This window comes from Arvicola amphibius, chromosome 12 (genome assembly GCF_903992535.2).
Source record: "Arvicola amphibius chromosome 12, mArvAmp1.2, whole genome shotgun sequence".
NCBI classification, from domain to species: Eukaryota; Metazoa; Chordata; class Mammalia; order Rodentia; family Cricetidae; genus Arvicola; species Arvicola amphibius.
This window is the reverse complement of record NC_052058.2, coordinates 157,280,468-157,300,400: the sequence shown is the minus strand read 5'-3', so window position 1 is coordinate 157,300,400 and position 19,933 is coordinate 157,280,468. Positions and strand designations below refer to the sequence as shown.

The 19,933-nt window shown below is 42.0% G+C and overlaps 1 protein-coding gene across 8 annotated transcripts in view; it reads left to right on the top strand.

The window, feature by feature from the left end:
- Tmem135 (transmembrane protein 135) overlaps nucleotides 1-19,933 on the top strand; it is a 234,757-nt gene that overhangs the window by 67,936 nt on the left and 146,888 nt on the right. For all 8 annotated transcript variants that reach the window (XM_038313752.2, XM_038313746.2, XM_038313744.2 and 5 more), the window contains 2 exons: nucleotides 11,314-11,441; nucleotides 13,781-13,873. Coding sequence is in view for 4 of the 8 variants with exons in the window: in XM_038313746.2 (XP_038169674.1) it covers nucleotides 11,314-11,441; nucleotides 13,781-13,873 (221 nt within the window). In the remaining 4 variants the exon portion in view is untranslated. The remainder of the gene's footprint in view (nucleotides 1-11,313; nucleotides 11,442-13,780; nucleotides 13,874-19,933) is intronic.

Here is a 19,933-nt window from a genome sequence, read left to right as displayed (position 1 = left end):
TTGAATGGGGATGGTGCTTCGGCTTCTCCCACGGCCTGCCGGAGCTGAATTCAGGCTCTGCTTTCCAGTTAGCACCGTTTTTTTTCCCCGTATTTGTTGCCTGACTCCTTCAAGTTGGGAATTCCTGAAGCTCTTTCTTCTCCTTCTGAAACAGTTTGTTCCCTTTCTTTTTTCTTGTTTTGACAATTCTCCTTCACTGGCTCACACATAGATGGCCATTATTACCCATTTTACCCAAATTCTTGTACTGTTCTTTGTAATAGTAATCTTTGTATTTTTACAGTTTGTGGAAAGATTGATGCTCACTAAAAGTCCACGTGTAATATTTAATACTCCTATGTTTTATCACTTATACTCACAAAATATATAAAAATAGACTTTTAGAAATGTCTTAGGGCTGGAGAGATGGCTCAGCAGTTACGAAATGCTGCAGAAGACTCAAGTTCAGATCCCAGCATCTGCATCTGGTGGTTCACAGGCACTTGTAACTCCAGCCCCAGGAGATCCAGTGCCTTCTGGCCTTCTCAGGCGCTGCACTCATGTGCACATAACCACACATGGACACAAGCATACACATAATTTCAAAAACCAAGTTTACTTTGTATTTTGAATGTTAGCTGTCACTTCACATTTAAAGTAAATGGAGTTCCACACCGCCTGCATGCACGGGAGACCATTGTAAACTGTAAGCGAAGGAAAGCACAGTGCACAGTCTGTTGTGGTATTTTCAAATGCTTACTCACACACTAGGAGTATTAATTCCATGTTGTTCAGTCCCTAAGAAGGAAAAGTTGTTCATTAACCTTTTTAAATTATCATTTTCCTAGGCAGCTTCCCGGGACTCCTGACCAGTGTGCCAGATATCAAAGTACATACCCTCGTTTGCACTTCGGGAAGCGATAATTTAAAAGCTGCCTTTTCACTCTCTTAGATGCCTAGGCCGCTTCAGAGTGTGCAGTGCGTATTCAGCATTTGCTTGAACTTTAAAACCTAACAAACCTGGTATAATCTCATAAGCCTGTCTATGATCAAGTCATTATCTTTAGGCCTTTAGTACATAGTTAACTAAGAAGCTAAGAATTGGGATACCTAGGAATAAAAAACAGTTTTTGAGCATCCAGTTATTTGGCAAAAGGCCTGAAAATGACCAGTTGTGAAGAAATCAGTGATATGGTTGGAGGTTTTAAAGCCATTGCCTTAGCCCAGTTTTTATAGAAAATGAGAGCTGCATGAATGTTTTGATAATAGACTTTTGGATTATTTATTTATTTATTTAGAGGCAGGTGCTTACTTTGGATTATTTATTTGTTATTTATAGGCAGGGGTTTACTTTGGATTACTTATTTATTATTTATAGGCAGGGGTTTACTCTGGCTGGCCTGGAATTTAATGGTGTAGCTCCCACTGACTTTGAACTCACAGGAGCCCATGTGTTTGTCTCTGGAGTGCTGGATTAGTGGTGTGTGTCATCTCACTTGGCTGTAATAGACATTTAAAAAAATTTAAAACAAAACTAACCAAGACTCCCTGAAGTCATTTAATAACTGAAACTGCTGAAAAGTATCTGTTTTGCTTATCTGAGCTTAGGAGATCATGGAGTTGTAAATTGACTTTGCTTGAGGTCTCATTTAGGGGTGTAAATGAGGGGCTTATTTTATCTCTGGCTCCTCATTAAGCAACCAATACCTTTCCTTGCTTTGTTACTGCTCGTTTGGAAATGGAGCAGTGTCTTTGCTGTATTTTAAACGATGAGTGTATTTATTAACGTGCCTGTTTGAGTCCCTTGAGCTTGTTTTCTGTGACTTCTTGCTAGTCATTGTCCGTCTGTGAGTGCAAAGTGTGATCGCCAGCACACCATTTCCGACTGAGCGTCAGGGCCGCTATTGCAGTAAACACTCTGTCAGTCCACCCTTTCCTTATCGGCTGTGGAGCGTTGCTGGCCCCAGGTTTGAGGTTTACCCTTAGCTGTCCCATAGGTCAGGGATGGAATTAACACGTGGAATCCATACTCTAAATGACAATGCAGTTGCTACTGCTTATGTTTTGGATCCAGCAGATTCTCAATAAAGCAGGTATTTATTTGATTAAAAGAAGCTTGGAAGACCTTCAAATCTGGAATGTTTTCAGTGCCAACGTTATTTCCTTTTGTGTGGTCACTAGGAAATTCTCTTCAATTGAGTAAGAATGGCCTACCTGGAAAAGTTTATATTCTCCAAAACTAATCTTTTTGGAAAAGAAAAGTACATTTCGGTGGTGGGACACACCTGGAGTCCAGGGAGTGGAGTCCACACTTGGGCTGCACAGCGACTCATTGGGCCTGCTTCTGTACCAGGATCCCCGTGGTGTCATTAGGTGCAGATTGTTTTGAATAGTCAGACCTTTACTGTGGTTTTTTTTTTTTTTTTTTTCAAAGCCTGCACCTCAGAAATTCTCCCGCACAGGAGACAGTGAGTTAGTCAGGGAAGTGTGGATTTCTTACAGCCAGGGGAGCGCAGTGTGATATTTGCCCAGAGCCCTCAGTTCCTCTCACCCTGCCTCCCCACTCTCATTTCATCTCTCAGTTATTATCTCTACAGTAAGTCGGGATTGGAGGGGATGTTGATATCAGAGCGAGGGGCGGCTACAAAGCCCGTTCTTTCATCTGGAATAGATGTTGTTAGCTGGTCCATGACAGGTTGCTACTTTTTTTTTTTAACATGTTCTAGTTTGCAGGGCTAGGGAGCCTTTCCCAGGGAGCTGACCTAGGGTTCTGTGACTGCACTGGGAGAGTGTGCGGGACTTAATGTTTAGCCTCAGGAAGAAACCCCAGCATGAGGAAATGGAGAGAAATCAGGGAACTTTTTAGAGTTTATTGGACAATTTCCTATGTCTAATACCCTGGCCAAACTTTTATTTTTTTTTCCCCTCAGATTTGATGTCTTTTTACACTTACAGGCAAAACAGTAAGAAAATGTTACCCTAGACGGTTAAAGGTTTTGAGAGATGGAAACTTCCTTTTCAGATCTACATTTTAAATTCTAATAGACAACTTTAGTTACAAATAAACTCTAGTGAAGCCACCTTGATTAACTTCTGTTTCTCTGCAGTATTCTCTGTAAGGTAGACTGAGGCATTAGGCAAAAATAGTTACTAAGAAGTAAGCACCTTTTTAATCCTCTCGCTCTTTGTGTGTGTACACACACACATGTGCGTGTTCTCGTGTGTGAGTGTGGGCAAATGCTTTTCAAAAGTCACGTGAAGGTTAGAGGATCACCCTGGGTTCCAGCCTTCCTTCCGCGTTGTTCTTCCCTGCGTAGACTCTGCTGTCTCTGAACTTTTGAGACAGCGCAGTGTCCACCAGCCGTCTTGCTGGGATCGCAGCAGAGGTCCACTGCTGCGTCTGGCTTTACATGAGTTGGAGGGATCTGAACTCAGATCGTCACGCTTGTGTGGCAAGCCCTTCTCCGGTGGAGCCATAGTGTGGGCCCCTAAGTATCTTTTAAAGCTTCCCTTTGCTCTGCTTGTGCTCTTTCCCCACTCACTTGTGATTAACTCTCCTGGTTAGTTCTCTTTTTCTTCCTGGTTTGGGCGAGTATTCTGTTACCTTGTTTAAAGCTGTTAAGTAGTCGTAGCTATCAGCTGCTGTAGATTGATGCCTAGACTCCTTCCAGACATCTCCCTATCTCCCTGCCTTCATCTTTCTTTTTATTTAGTTTAAATATCAACCCGGGGCTTCAGGTATGTAAGGCCAGCGCACCACTACTGAGCTCCGTCCCCATGTCAGCTCACAAATTGGTTGGTACTTGTTAGTCAAGGCATGTCTGTGAATATCTGCGGTTTCTTCCACTCCACTTGCTTGTCTTTCTGCGTGTGAACTCTTAGTTTTCTTGCGTCCACTTTGAGGGTTCAGTTCATTCATCCACATTGTTATTCTTAGTGTTCTTACTGGACAAACAGGAACAAAACATAGCGTCTGTTTCTCATCTGAGTTAAAGGCTTTATTGCAAAGGGCCTTGCTAGACTGTTATTAGAAGGACGTAACAGTAGGATGTCAGTCTGTAGGATACCAGTTAAAGTTGCAGTCCTGCATAGCATGCTGCCTGGTGACAGCTGACACGACACTACTGTTTCCAGTGTTGTCCCTGCGGCGCCACGACATTACCACTCAGCTTGTGAGGGTAATGGATGCCGGGCTTGCCCTGACTCTTATTCTTGCTCACGTTTGTCTCAGCAGTGTATCTTAAGCATGTTTCCAGGCTGTCTTTAAAGTTTCCCTACCTTCTCTATCCATTTGAAAGTGGAGGACAGGGAGGATATTAGAGGTGAGCAGTGGGAGGTTTAATGATCACCATGACAGCTTGATGTATGATTTTCTTGTACAATAAAAAGTCAGGGAAAACTTTGAAGATCTTCCCCCACACACTGTTAATGAGTTGCCCTAGTTTTTAGTTTATTTTTATTCATTTTATTACATATATTTAGCGTGTACATGCTTGTATATCTACATGTGCATGTGTGTACATGTGTGCGTGTGTCTGTGCATCTGTATGTTTGTCTGTCTCTCTGCTGTCTGTGCGCCCTGGCATTTGTGTGGAGGTCAGAGGAGAACTTGTGGGAACTGTTACATTCACCCTCTGTATTCATGGGGTTGGACTTGGGTCCTCAAGCCTGGTGGTGAGTACTGCTGAGCCATCTCTTTGGCCTTACTTGGTTTTTCAAAATAAGCTGGTCATCTTTATCTGATGAGGCTGCACAGTGTGGTGCATTGGCTGTAATCTGAGGGTTGGATTTTTTTTTCCCCTCGGTGTGTGAATTCTACCTATATAAATAGAGAGTAATCACACCTTCACTACTTCGTGGTTTTCTGTGGGACACAGAATACTGTGTAATTGATATCTTTGAAAACTGTAAAGAGATGTATAAATATATGTGGTACTTGGTTTGTCCTTTTCTTTCGAGCCATTTAAATTTGACTTTTATAGCTTGTAATTTTAACCTTACAAATAGTAATGTTGGAAGCAATTCAGATGCATTGTGCCGCTCAAAGGGCAGAATTGTGTGTGTGTGTGTGTGTGTGTACATGTACTTGGCCTTCTTTATCAATGAATCTGTGGCTGAGATTCAGTCAAATGTGGATTGAAAATACAGTTATATGCCATAGAGGAGATTTTGGTTAACAAGACCATGTGTACAACAGCATAGTCCATGGAACTTTGTGAAAGGTTCTTCTACTTTGCAGGAGGGTATTCAACTAGGGACAAAACACGTGCATCTCTGGAGGAACATTTAAGTTCCAAACACATGGTGTCAGATTCTGTAGAAGCAGAGTTACAGACCATTGTGAACTGCAAAAAGGATGCTGGACATGAAACCTGGGTCCTCCCAAAGAGCAGCAAGTGTCCGTACCTGATAAGCTATCTCTCCAGCTCCTACTTGGCTTTATTTATTTATTTATTTATTTATTTATTTATTTATTTTTGTATTTTCAGTCTCCTTAGCAGTTGCACCCCGTCTGGTAGCATCTTTAAACTCTTCCCCCCTAAGCTGAGAGTATTCAAATCTTTCTCCTTTGCCTTTTGCTCCCAGCTCTTATTGAAAGTCATAACTAGCATTACTCGTGCTACTGTGCAGATGCTGTGCTGCCTTGAGACTCTCCGATAATCTAGCTTATCACCTCGAATCTCTGCTCTCCACAAAGTCTCAGGCATGAGCCCAATGCAGCCATTTCTTGCTTTCCTTTCTTTCTCTTTTGCTATGGTGTCATAAGGTTGGCACATGGTCATTTCTAGCAGAGTCTTCGTTCCTACCTGAAACTTCATCTGCACAGACTCCATCATCTCTATTTCTGTTAGTGAGTGTTTTCTCTGCTTTATAGAATCACCTACTATTCCTCGCTTACAGCATTCTCGGCATTGTCTCACCTGTACCTGCTAATTCTTTTCTCAGATTCTTCCAAGACATGAGTTCCACAACCCTGTCCACATTGTCTAGGCATGGACACAGTTCCAACCCGACAGTTTTCTGTGTAGTTTTCTATTACTATAACAAAATGCGTAGGTCAATCAGTATAAGAAGAGGAAACACTTGGTTTGTTTTCTGGTTTTGGAGGTGCCTGTGCATTGCTGACTTGGCTGTGTTGATCCTGGTGCACCAAATGGTCAACAGATACGTCATTGTGGTTGCATGTGTCAAAAGACACGGACTTATCTGATGGCAGTAGGAAGCAAGGAGGAGATTACAGGGGACTATATCCTATGTTCCACTCAAAAGCGTACCTCAGTGGCCTAACACCTTTGACTGGTTCTCATCTCTTAATGTTCCCATGCTCCCCAAAACTGCCACAGGCTGGGCACCAAACCCATATCTTTGGAGGACATTTAAGACACTATAGTAATATACAAACTGTATTTGCCATTTTATTTAAAGCAGTTGTTTTCAATAATGGACAGTTTCACCTCCTAAGAGAGCTTTGGAAATGTCTGCAGATCATTTTGGTTGTCAAGACAAGGGATGTTGTTGGCATCTTGTCTTATTAGGAAGGAGAATACAGGGATAGTATTAATCTTATACAGGATAGCCCCTAAAACATCAGATTGGCTCCAAATGTCAGTAGTGTTGAGTTGTTGGGAGGTCTTGCTTTAAAAAATTTCTAATTTACTAGTGATTACTAGTGATTAAGAGTAGATACAGTTGATCGGGTAGTGATGGCGCATGTGTTTAATTCCAGCAGAAGCAGGCGGATCTCTGTGAGTTCAAGACCAGCCTGGTCTACAAGAGCTAGTTCCAAGACAGGCTACAAAGCTACAGAGAAACCCTGTCTTGAAAAACCAAACCAAATAAAAACAACAAAAAAGAACAAAAAAGCAAAACAAAACAAAAACTAAAGCAAAAAAAAATAGGTACAGCATGAAATCTGTTACTATAAAGAGTAGATACAGTATGAAGTCTGTTACTGTAAAGGGTAGATACAGCATGAAGTCTGTTACTGTAAAGGGTAGATACAGCATACGATCTGTTACTGTAAAAGGTAGATACAGCATCAAATCTATTATTGTGAAGTATTTTATTTTTTCAGAGAAACTAGATTTGTTGCATGTAGAAATGGAGTTATTCAGAAGAGACTAATGATCAGTTGCTGGGATAAAAGTGAAGGGTAATTTACAGCTTGGTACTAATTAGGCTAAGGCCGCAGTTAGCCCCTTTGAGAGCCAATTAGATTTGTCATAGTCCATGGTCAAGGACTGCAGTGTCAACACTGGTATACTATTGCTATGGATAATATATGGCGCTAATCACGTGGGGAATCCCAAATGACTAGCAAGGGAATATCCATGCCTGAGGTGAAGCACATATATCCTTGATGGATCCTAAGAGATGAGGGAAGTAGGCTGGGAGTGTGAGCCCTCGGAGGGCTGGAGGGCTGTGGGTCTATAGTCACTAGGAGGGGAACTTTAACACTGGGACCCAGCCCCGCAATTTTGTCTCTCCTCTGCCTGCACTTTGTGCTCTTTGGCTTGACCACATCGGCTCTTCATGACCTCACTCATGCTGCCACTGCTCCTTGAAACATGCTTGTAATTTTCAAAGAGGTGTTCGCTTCTGGTTTAGATGCTCTAATATTTTATGGTTTTAGAGGTCCATCTCAGAACACTTCATGTGTGTAGTATGAGAACTTTGTTAGTTGTATCCATATCCGCTGATACCCGATGTTGCCAGTGTCATTTGTTTAAAAAACACAAGTTTTTTTTTAAAGGTGGAAAAATGGGATTACCGTTTTATTTAATTTAGCCTCTTTATTATTGATTGATTTATATTTTTAAAAAAGATTTTTATTTTCTGTGTGCTTATGTAAATGTATATCTCATGTGTGCAATGCCACTGGATGCCAGAAGAGGGAGTTAGGTCCTCTGGAACTGGAGTCACAGATAGTTGTGAGTTGCCGATGTGGGTCCTGAGAACCAAACTCAGGTCTTCTACAGGAGCTGCAAATGGTCTTCACCTTTGAGCCATTGCTCTAGTCCTTTCACCTCTTTATTTAAGAAGTGAGGAAATTGAACTCTAAATATGTAAACAAGAGTCCTCCATATAAATGTTGTAGAGTGGAGATTAAAAATCAAGCATGATTATTTTGTATTATACCTTTGTGGTTATTGCTATTTTATACTCATATTTTTAATAACAAATAATCCTTACTTTCTCTTACTTATGTCTGCACCCTCTTATCATAAATTATAACACATTTTATGTAGAATGCCGGGAATACGTGATGGCAAAAGAAGAAAATTAAATTAAATTTGTGCATCATTTAGTGATACCAAGGCATAGCATTTTAATATTTGACATATATATCCCTTATTGTTTTGCAGTCTTTTTCTTTTATGTCTTACTTGTAGATATTGTTAATCTTCTAAAACAACATTACATAGGTATGAATGTTTATATAGTTTAGTCATAATTTTGTGTTATACCTATTTCAGCTAAAGTTTTATATGAACACTGGAAAGTTCACAAGGAATTGGCAGATACTGGATGAGAGCATGTGACCAGTGCAAGGGCGTTGAGATAAGACGTGTGATGCTTCTGAAGGTGCTTGATAGTGTAATATTTGATCATGAAGGTTTTAGAAGCAACTGCCAGGCTAGCAGTTGCTGGTCTTTTGTTTGCTTAGACGGGGTTTTAAGCTGCTCACACTCAGCATGCTATGTGTGTGGAGAACAAGGATGTCATGTTGCACACTGAAAACCTTAGGCAATCCCATTGTCTGGTCCCCAGGCTCCTACTGGTCACAGACTGCTCAGTGTCTCAGTGTCTCACAGTGTCTCAGCTACTTGTGAACCTGGCTGTAAGCTCTGGATAACAGCACAGTGACGAGAAAGTCCCGATTTCTTGAGCTTTTCCCTTTATGTTGACAGACTCTACAGTTTGCTTTTTACCAATATTATGCAAACGTAAAATGTCTTCACTTTGCTATCAGTGGACATTTAGATTGTACTGGTATTCGTGATTGATTGCAGATGCTGGAGAATAATCTTTTGGTGGGAAGGAAGTTTGTATATTCTGGACTTATTTTCACCACTGTCTATTGAAAAGCCCTCCCTCTGTGTAATTATTTTTGTGCCTTTATCAGAAATTAGGCGTATTTGGTCAGACTTCTTGATTCTGTTCATCTGTTTTTCTGCTGCATTGTCAATATTGCAGTCAGATCCAGTAGCTAATGTTTATGCATTTTGTTTATTTTTAGTTACAATAATTCTTTTTCCTTTGCTCTCTGCATAGATTACAGATATGTTCCCAGACATCGCCTACGGGGTATGAGAGAAATTGTGTTGGATCTTCATTTCACACCAGGGAGAAATGACATCTAATTCATGAACGTGACATATGTAGTAGATTTTGAATATCCCCAAAGGCTTAGTTCCCTGACTGTAGTGCTATTGGGAGGTGAAGGACGCCTTAGTGGCAGGGTGGGTGGAAGGAAGTTAGGTCACTGGGGACCATTGAAGGGTATCGGAACCTTGGCCCCTTCTTGTTTCTCTCCCTCCCTTTCTGGCTGCCGTGTATTCCTACTCCGTGTGCCTTTTACCACACACAAAAGCAGACAGCCAGCTCATGGGCAGAGACCCTCAAACAGCGGGCTCCAAACCCTTTTCCTGGCAAGCTGCTTACCTCAGGTGCCTTGTCCCAGTGACCAGAAACTGACGAATGGCAAGTCTCGTTTGTTCACTGGCGGTACATAGTTTCATCATCCCCAGGTGTCAGCAGCAGCACCTTCTTTCTCTGTGCTAGGATTAGCACACTGTCATGGTTTGTCATATTATGGTTATCCCCTCCCCTCGCCCCCAGACTTTTCTATACCTTGAAGGTAGGACTGGGCCTTCTGCTTAGTGTTTCTTTATATGTATGGCTGTTGAGTTGTAATAGGAAAGACGGTCGGTTTCAGAGACCTTAAGCATGAAATAAGACCTTAGAAGAGGTCATTGCTTTTGCTGGCTTCTGACATCAGTCAGTGTTATCTCCAGAAAGATATGGTCTGACTGGAGAGGTTTGCAGCCTTCCTCCTTTCCACGTTCTTTCCTTTCTTTCACCTCCTCTCCAGTTCTCTATCTTGCTGTTCTAACCTTTGTTCTTTGGTGTGGTTTCACAACTGTGGACAAGGATTCCTCCTCACCTGTGAGGATCCTGTTATTACCAGTTCAGTCCCTGAACCTATGGCCTGCCCAGTGTTACCCTCACTGCGGTGACCCTCCACGGCTCTGTGCATTAGAGTGCCCACATGGAATCCTTCTCACAGTTAGATCCCTATCCGGAGCATATTACAATTTTTTTAACTTTATTCCCTATAACATTAATATTGTGTTCACTGAGTAGACTCATATCTTGATTTTTGTATTATCTCACTATTCCAGGGTTTTGGTGGTTTTAATTTAATCTAGAAAACATCTTTTTGAAATTTAAAGTTTATCAGAACCCAAACAAACAAACAAACAAACAAATATGTTTTCAATTTAAGAGCTGAATCAAGAAGGTTAATATTTTTCACTTTAAAACTGAAAGGTGAGCCACTGACAGGGTTAATTTGTAAATGTCTGTAGCGTGTAGGGCTTTCCAGTGACATTGTCAGAGCACAGCTTGTAGGAGTGGGTTCCCTCTTTCTCCCCTGTGGATTCTGGGGCTGGAACTCAGGTCACAGGGCTCGGAGCAAGAGCCTTCATCCTCTGAGTCAGCGTGTTGGCCCATCATTAACATCTCAATTTTTTTTTTTCTTTCAGGGTCCTAGAATGCCAAAAGTCATTAATTGTTGCTTTTTTTGTGCCTCTCCTTTATCCCTCCCAGCTGCTGTGCGAATCCCTGGGTCATTGCTTTACTTTTGGCGTCCGTCACTGAGGTGCTCCGAGGATGCTGGGTCAGGAGCAGTTAAAGGCGCTTCGCGGCATGCAGTTTTATTTGGGTTGAAATTTATCTGTTCTTTTTGAAAGTATGCTTTTCATTTGAAAACTGCTTTTATGGCTTGATCGTACCTTCCCAGGAGCTGACTCATCCTGTGAGCATGCTGTAATTATTTTTATTATTACTTTTATTTTATTACATGTACCTGCCCTGAAGCTCACCCACCATGTGCCTGTCTTGTAGCTGACTCGTCACGTGATGAAAGCTATCAATATTTTCAACTTAAGTGAATGCGAGCATCTTCTGTTCTAAAGCTCTGTTTGTACAGAGGAGCCAGGAAAATGGCGTCGTTCCTTTTAGTCTTTAGCATATGCTTTTACTCAGTAGCTTCTACTACTGAGTGAACCTATGTAGTTGGCTTCAATAACAGAGCGTCTCTTTTTCCAGATTGCAGCCGTTCTCCGGAAGCGGAAGCTGGAGTACTACCTGTACAAGCTGTTCCCTGAGATCCTCCAGTCCGCCTCCTTCCTGACTGCTAACGGGGCCTTGTTCATTACTTTCTTCTGTGTTTTAAGGTTGGTGCTCACAATCACCAGTTCATGTTAATGAATTTGCTCTGTTGAAATGGAAATCTGAGTCACTGTTCTGTTGCTGTGGAGAAACACCATGACTGGGGCAACTTACAAAGACGTTTAATTGGGGGCTTGCATACAGTTTCAGAGGGCGGGTCCATGGTCTGTATTGCAGGGAGCATGCCTGCTGCAGACGTGGCGCTGGAGCCGAAGCTGAGAACACACATCCTGGTCCCCATCCACTAGTGTTTGGGGAAGAGGAGGAAGAGGAAGGGGGAGTGGGAGGAAGAAAGAGAAGAGAGGAGACTAGGCCTGGTGTGGGCTTTTTAAACCTCAAAGCCAACCCCGACCCCTTCCACCCCAACCCTCCCCACCCATGTGAAAGAACTGTTCGTATAAGGCCACCACTCTGAACCCTTCCCAGATACTCCAAATGGTACAGCTGGGAACCAGATACCCAAGTGTATGAGCCTGGGGGGGTCTTTCATCACTCAAACCTACTGTGACAAAGATCTATATGGCTGGGGCCATAAAAGATATAATTGTGCCCCGAAGGGTAAATAAGCTCCTGCCGTCTGGAGTCTCCTCCTGCTGGATGGTGTCCTGATTCAGGCTTGTTTTCTGTACCTGTGCTTCCTGCGGTCTGCATTGAGTGCTTGTTGTTAGCAACCCCTCAGTGCTGTTGGAAGCAAACGTTTATATCTGTCAGGTTAAAAGTCACTTCATGTTATCCTCATCTTTGTGATGCCTCAAGTAGTTTTATTTTAATTAGAATTAATCATATAATTGTCAAATGTCTCTTCTAGATTTTTTCCCCTTGGAGTGCTAGTATTTATAAACTTCACATAGTGGAGGCAGTAACCAGTAAAGTTTTATGCTATGGAACAGATTGCATCTTGAAATTGACTTGGCCATGTGTGTAAGGAGCTTGGGCCTGTGGTCTCTGTGGTGCCAAGACTTGCTAGATCTCCAGGTAGTGACTGCTCTGGAGGCTGCTGTGGCAGCATACTCTTCTGTGGACTGCCTGGCTAAACAGGGGAAGCGTAACATACTTAACAGTAAGATAGCCGGGCGGTGGTGGCGCACGTCTTTAATCCCAGCACTCGGGAGGCAGAGGCAGGCGGATCTCTGTGAGTTCGAGACCAGCCTGGTCTACAAGAGCTAGCTCCAGGACAGGCTCTAAAAAAGCTGCAGAGAAACCCTGTCTCGAAAAAACCAAAAAAAAACAAAAACAAAAACAAAAACAAAAACAAACAAACAAACAAAACCAGTAAGATAAAGTCGGTGTTCTCCCTGGAGCTGTCTTCCTGAGTCCCTTTTCCTCAGTGGCTTGGTAGATCCTGTAAGAAAAACCTCCCTGTAGGCTTTCAGGCAAAATGTTTTTAATGTCTCATAAGTGTTCATGGCAGTTTAAAAAACCCAGACTTCAATTAAGAAGATCATTTCTTAGATTCTTGATCCTTGTCTTTCTATCTCTGCCTGACTCCACACCTCTCCATATGTATATATAAATACACATACATATATATACATCCCCCCCTCTTTCTACCATATATTAGCTAGCTACTGATCAATTTTGTTTAGATCATTTCTTATAATATTTAGAAGCTGGTTCTCTCTTTCTTTGGAGCATAACTGTTTTGAAAGAAAAACATATCTAAGGCAGGGAATGGTGGTGCACGGCTTTAATCTTAGCATTCGGATGGTTGAAGAGTTCAAGGCCAGCCTGGACTACATAAGTGAGTTCCAGGCTAACCAGAGCTACAAAGTGAGACCCCCCCCTCTCAAAATTATATGTTTCTCATGTCCCTAAATTAGTTTGGAAACATAATCAGTTTAAGCTATCTGTAATATTTACTATACAGTGCTAGTAAATAAGAAATGGTATCCACATAAAGCTAAAACATTGGAGAACACTGTGGCACCTGCTGTAAGGAAACATGAGGGTTGTAAAGGCAGAAGCAGTCCGTCTTACATACCACTTGTGAGTCAGATAGGCGGCCCACACAGCCCTCAGGTGAGGAGGCAGGAGGACAGCTTGGAGGCAGAGGCTCTTCTGGTTTCCATGGTGAGCTAAAGGACATTATGGGATACCAAACCAGATCCAAGCCAAACAGCATCCAGAACTACCGTAGCAACAAGAACACTGGCAGTGTCTGCAAACTTGCTGTGAGTCCTGCATAGCGCTGCCAGAGAGACAGCTAGTCTGGTCTGAAACATGGTGAATTTGGGTACCGTGGGATACTTGGACAGAAGGTGGGTGGGGAGGAGAAGCTTCTGTTGGTAAGGGCTGAAATGACCAACTAGGAAGCTCATACAAAAATCCCGAATTTGAATTTTAGGAAGCTACTTGGAAAATTCTACTCCTGGACTCCAGGCTTTGGTGCTGCTCTCCCAGCCTCATATGTGGCTATTCTAATCGAAAGGAAAAGCAGGTAAATCTTACATAGCTACATGCTTAATAGAATTAGTTACCTGAGAGACTTTTATTTTATTTTTGCTTATTATTTATTATTACACAGAGATGAGAAATTTTTCCTAACATGTTTTTCCACTATGCAGCTATTTGACTGAAATTCTATGTGAACATTATATTTGTTGTCTATAAAATAAATATAAGGATATTATCAATATGCAATACAAAATAATGAAATATAATATGAAAATAGATAATAGAAATACCAGTTTCTTATCAAGTAATAGAAGGTTCAGCCCAATGAAAGCATGCATATGCAAATCCCAGTGTAAGCCGGTTTCCTCCTCTGTAAAGCACCCGTGTCATACCTAAGAAGTCAGTGAATTTTCTGTTGCCGGCCAGACCTGGTCCCTGCTAGAGGCTGGTTGACTATCCTTCATAGCCATTGCCCTCTGAAAGAATCTGTGAACCCTTTTCTTTAGTGCTATTCACATAGAATTTTCCATGTGAACTCATTCATAGCCTCTGTAGAATGTTGTGTAAGTTGTTGAGTCAGAGGATAATTGGGGTTCAAGCTTTTTTTGTAAGAGTATTTATCACCGCACGTATTGCCAAACTCAGAGGCCTCGCAAATGTTGTAATCCTGAGAATTCACAGGGTAGCACAGCCCAGAGCTCAGGTGGGGACTTGAGAGCCTGCCTTTGGATTTATAGTCTGGTACTACCGCTAACTATGTCACCTCTGGCTTATTCTTTATCTGCAAATGGAAGTAATGGTAGTCTGTCATGCTTTCAGATAATCTAGGTAATACATGAAAAAAATAATTAGAACAATACAGTTATGTTATGTGTGTGGTAAACATATTTTTTTTTTGCCTGTAAGTAATGAGAGAGTTATTCTGCTGATGGCATCTTGAATTACTTTTTAAAATGTGAATATTGGTTTGAAAACATGTTCAGAAGATATAGCAGACACATGAAACTTTAAATCTTTATTTTTTTTTTCTTTTGGGTGGGAGATTGTTTACTAGAGCGTGGGCAGCTCGTCAGTTGCTACATGGCTGAAGAAAATAGCATGCCTTTCCCTATAAGTACCCTTTAGTCACTATGGCACCAGTGACCTTTAGCACTTAAGCAAGATTATGTTTATGTAGTTATCTGACCATTTCAGCGGGAACTGGTGGCACCAGCTCCCACGCAACCTCCAGCGTCAACAGTTAGCAGTTGACAGCTTTCCTTCCTCTGTCTGCGGGTGCATGTGTGTGGGTGTGTGGCGTGGGGAAGCATGTTGTAGACATCAGGGCCATTTATCTGCAACCTCTTCAGGCCTTTTCCCTGCAGAACCACAAAGGTTCCCACATTAAGGATACTAGCAGTCACTGCTTGCTTTTGTGGATAGCATTATTCTTTGATGATGCATTTCTTCAGACTTCAAGCTTGTGTTACTGTTAGTATTCAAGGCTTCGATATCCTCATCACTGCTGCAGTTATTCTGTAGATTATGATTATAGGAGGTTGATTTAATGTTATTTTCCGGAAGTTCCTCCATCATAGTCTGTGTTACTTTTATTGGTAAGGAATTATTTTGCAGCAAGTCTAAAATACTAACAGGGCCTATGCTGTTAATATTATTTTATTGCTTTCTTGCTGGAGAGTGCTGCTGTTCATGTTTCCTGTCTGTAACCTAGTAAGGTTTTCTGTGTAGCTTAATTTATGCCCATGTTTTTGAAAAATCATTTTATGAATACTTGAAATAAATGCGTGCTCTATTATTAGGGTTGAAAGGTATTTTTCTAAGTTCTGTGCTGGTAATTATGTTGTTTAGATTATATTTTCATCTGGTGGTAGAGTCTCCGGATTTGGCATAGTGGCACACACCTGTACTTCCAACATGGAGAGGCAGAGGCAGAAGGAGTGAGCACTCTGAGTTTGAGGCCAGCCTGGTCTGCATAGTGAGTTTCAGGTCAGCCAGGGCAATGTTGTTAAGTCCATGCCAAGCAAATAGATAAACAAACAAGCAACCAAACAAATAACAAGTGTTTTTATTCCTTGTGGCTTGAGTTCTGTGTTGTTCTATATATCACAATCAGAATTATTTTTGTCTTTCCTTAGTATCTCTTAACATTTTTGAAATAGTTTATGTGCCTCTCATTTTGTTTGGTGAACCAATTTGGAAAATCTTTGAATTTTAAGTAATATGTATATTTATTTACCAATAAATGGTGCCATTTATTGATATCACTACCCTGTTTGCTTTTTAATTTTGCATATTATCTTTAGTGAGGTACAGTGTGCCCCATTTGTGTTTATCCTTTAATGTTGAAAAGCTGATAGGCTCGGGTGCTTCTGCCCTCTCTTCCTCTTGCTGCACCTAATGTGAAACTGGAAAGTGCACACTGGTGTCACTTCCCGTAGAACTCAGTGTTCCTTTTTTTACTGCACTCCTGTGTGTGTGTGTACGGTTCTGAGCAGCTCGTCCTCACGAGTTGACTTGTTTAACCCCATTGCTGTCTGCACATAACATGGTTCCATCATGTTATCATCACTGCAAAGATCGCATGTCCCAGGACCAGATAATTTGTTTTGCACTTGTTTCCGTCATGTGAGGACTTGGAGAGTTGCAGAAATGGAGTCGTGGAAGTGTACTGTTTTAACACAGGCCATTTCTTTTTTAAACTAAGCGTCCTGCTGTTGATCCACAGATCAACAAGATGTTCCCTATATCACTAGTTCATTCCTTTTCTCTTGCTTAGTGTTCCATTATAGAGATATATTGGTGTGTGTTTATGGTTTATTCATTCTGTTGTTATTTTATCCATGACTTGGTATTATTCTCCACCTATTTTGGTTATTTGAAATTTCTTTCATCACCTTTCGTCATTAGCAAGACGTAGCTTACTTTCCCTGTTTCAGAACAGTTGTAGTGTTCTTAGTATGAGTTTTGCTCTTCCTCTTAAAGGAGTAGTGGGTTCAAGTGTCTTTGTAGAGTTCTTTAGTCTTCACCATGGTCTATTCCAGGAACTGATTTTCGCCTCCAGTGAAGCCCCTTTGCTCACTCGTACCCGTCCTTCACCGACCCGGCCTAGCAGTCAGTTTCATGTCTACTTACTTTCTTTTCTGGTGGCTTCATGTCAGTAGAGTCACAGTATGTGGTTGTAGTTGGACTTTCCTTTTTGGGCTGCCAGCTCACAAAAAAGGACAGGGGAACTTACTATTAATTATGAACGCTTGGCTATATCTTAGGCTTGTTTCCTAACTAGCTCTGGTAACTTAAATTTACCCCACTTTCCTTGTTGTCTTTTTGAGACACAGTTTCCCAGTGTAGCCCTGCCTGTCTAGGAACTAAATCTGCAGACCAGGATGGCCTCATACTCACAGAGATCCGCCTGCTTCTGCCTCTGCCACTTGAGCACTGGAATTAAAGGTGAATACCAATCTAGAAGCGAAACCTCCGACCTACAGTTTGTCCTGCATGCAGAGTTCCCGAACTGGAGCTAAGCAGAATCCTCATCAAAGAGACCAGAGAGACTTCATCCAGCAACTGATGGGGGCAGATGCAGTCCCATAGCCAAATATTAGGCAGAACTTGGGGAGTCCTGTGAGAGGGGGAGGAAGGATCTGAGGAGCCAGAGGGGAAGGGGACTCCACAAGAACACAACCTACAGAATCAACTGACTAGGACTCAGGGGAGCTCACAGAGATCAAGGAGCCTGTAGGGGTCTGACCAAGATCTTCTGCAAATACATTATGGCTGAGTAGCTTGCTGTTCTTGTGGGATTCCTAACAGTAGGGAGCAGGGGTGGTCACTAACCCTTTTGCCCTCTTGTGGGACCCTTTTTCTTCTACTGGGTTGCTTCATCCAGCCTTGATGTTATGATATGTACCCTGTCTTATTGTAGCTTGCTATACTGTGCCTTTGATTTATGTCCCTAGGAGGCCTGTTCTTTTCTGAGGGGAGGCAGAGGAGAGGTGGGCCTGGTGGAGAGAGGAGGGGAGAGGGAGAGACTGGGGGCAGGGGAAGAAGGGAAAACTACGGTCAGGATGTAATTTGAGAGAGGAATAAAAACAAAAAAATATCATTTTGTCATTGGATTACTTACTTTTTAGCTGTTGAGTTGCAACTCTTTTAGATATTCTATATGCAAGTCTCTCGCGGCCAGAATCTGCAAATGTTCTGCTGTGTTCTGAGTATTTGTTTCACCGCTTTCTTGGTCGTATCTTTCAGAACATAAAAATATTTTGATTAAGGCTAGTTCATTCTTGTATGTATGTATGTATGTATGTATGTATGTATGTATTTATTTATTTGACAGCATGTCCCTGTACAGTCAAGGCTGACTTTGAACTCACTGTGAATACCAGGCTGGTCTTGAACTTGTGATTGTCTTTCATTAGTTTCCTGAGTGCTGGAAGTACAGATGTGCCCACCATGCCAGTCCCTTTTTTAGTAAACTTTTACTGATTGTGTTTTTGGTATCATATTTAAGAAACAGTCACCACCCAAAGATTTGTTCCTGTTTTCTTTAAGAGCTTTATTTATAATTTTAGCTCTTGCACTTGAGCCTTTTGTCTATTTTGAATTCATTTCTGTATGTGACCGGAAATACAAGAATATAATGTTTTGCATCTCATCCTTTGCATGCTTATTGCTGCTGCATTTAAATGCCATGGACCTTGGACCTGATCATGACTCATGCATGACCTTGCTGTACTAATGTGTTCTGGGAGTCACTGGTACAATCCTTGGACATGTCTACAGAAGATGTTGGGGAAGCCTTATTTCTCATCCAGCCTGTATTTCATGTCATCCTTCTTGTCTTACCGTGTACAGTCTCTTAGCCCTGGTCCTGACGCTAGCAGATGGCACTGTCTTTTACCATCAGCTGTGATGCTGTGTGCTGTAATGTTTTTATCTGTGCATCATCAGCTTTATAAAGTTCACACTTAGTCCCATATACTGTGGACCTTTATCATGAATAGATAAGAGTATTTTGCTGCATGGCTTTTCTATATCAGTTAATATGTTCATGTGGCTTTTCTTTGGCTTGTTTATAGTGTTTTTTTTTTTTTTTGATTTTTTTGAGACAGGGTTTCTCTGTGGCTTTAGAGCCTGTCCTGGAACTAGCTCTAGTAGACCAGGCTGGCCTCGAACTCACAGAGATCCGCCTGCCTCTGCCTCCCGAGTGCTGGGATTAAAGGCGTGCGCCACCACTGCCCGGCTTTATAGTGGTTTTTTTAAACCTATGAATGACATCAGGAGTGTTAATGTTATCTGTAGCTGAATTTCTTAAACTTGGCAGTGTTGACAGGTTTTCATACAGAAGAGCGGTTCATGGGGAAGATGGTCATGTTCCCATACATGCTATTGGCACTTCTTCCTCACCTTTGGGTCAGTCTCTGGATAGTGCCAAGTTTCTACCTGGGACAGCTAGTCTTTGTCGAAAACCGATGAACCATTTCTGGTCGAATTCATTGGCCTAAGTTTATCATTTGCTGAGAGAAGTGTAAGCCCTGCAGAGGTGGCTGGAGATATCAACTCCGTCTCTAGATGAGTTTCTCCAGTGGTTTGACCATGTAGCCTCCTGGCATGCTTTTCTCAGGCGTGGTATTGTCAGTGAGCGTCAAGAGTTTCCTGCAGCACAGTTTTCTTGTTGTGAAGTGTCTTTTTCCTAGCTGTACAGAGTCTGCATAGCATTTTCAGTCATGCTAATGTAGCTGCCTCCCTCGAATACTGCATGTGTGGTCTGTGCTGCCCTCGAATACTGCATGTACGGTCTATGCTGCCCTCGAATACTGCATGTGTGGTCTCTGCTGCCCTCGAATACTGTATGTGTGGTCTATACTGCCCTCGAATACTGCATGTGTGGTCTATGCTGCCCTCGAATACTGTATGTGTGGTCTATGCTGCCCTCGAATACTGCATGTGTGGTCTATTCTGCCCTCGAATACTGCATGTGTGGTCTCTGCTGCCCTCGAATACTGCATGTGTGGTCTATGCTGCCCTCGAATACTTCATGTGTGGTCTATGCTGCCCTCGAATACTTCATGTGTGGTCTATGCTGCCCTCGAATACTGCATGT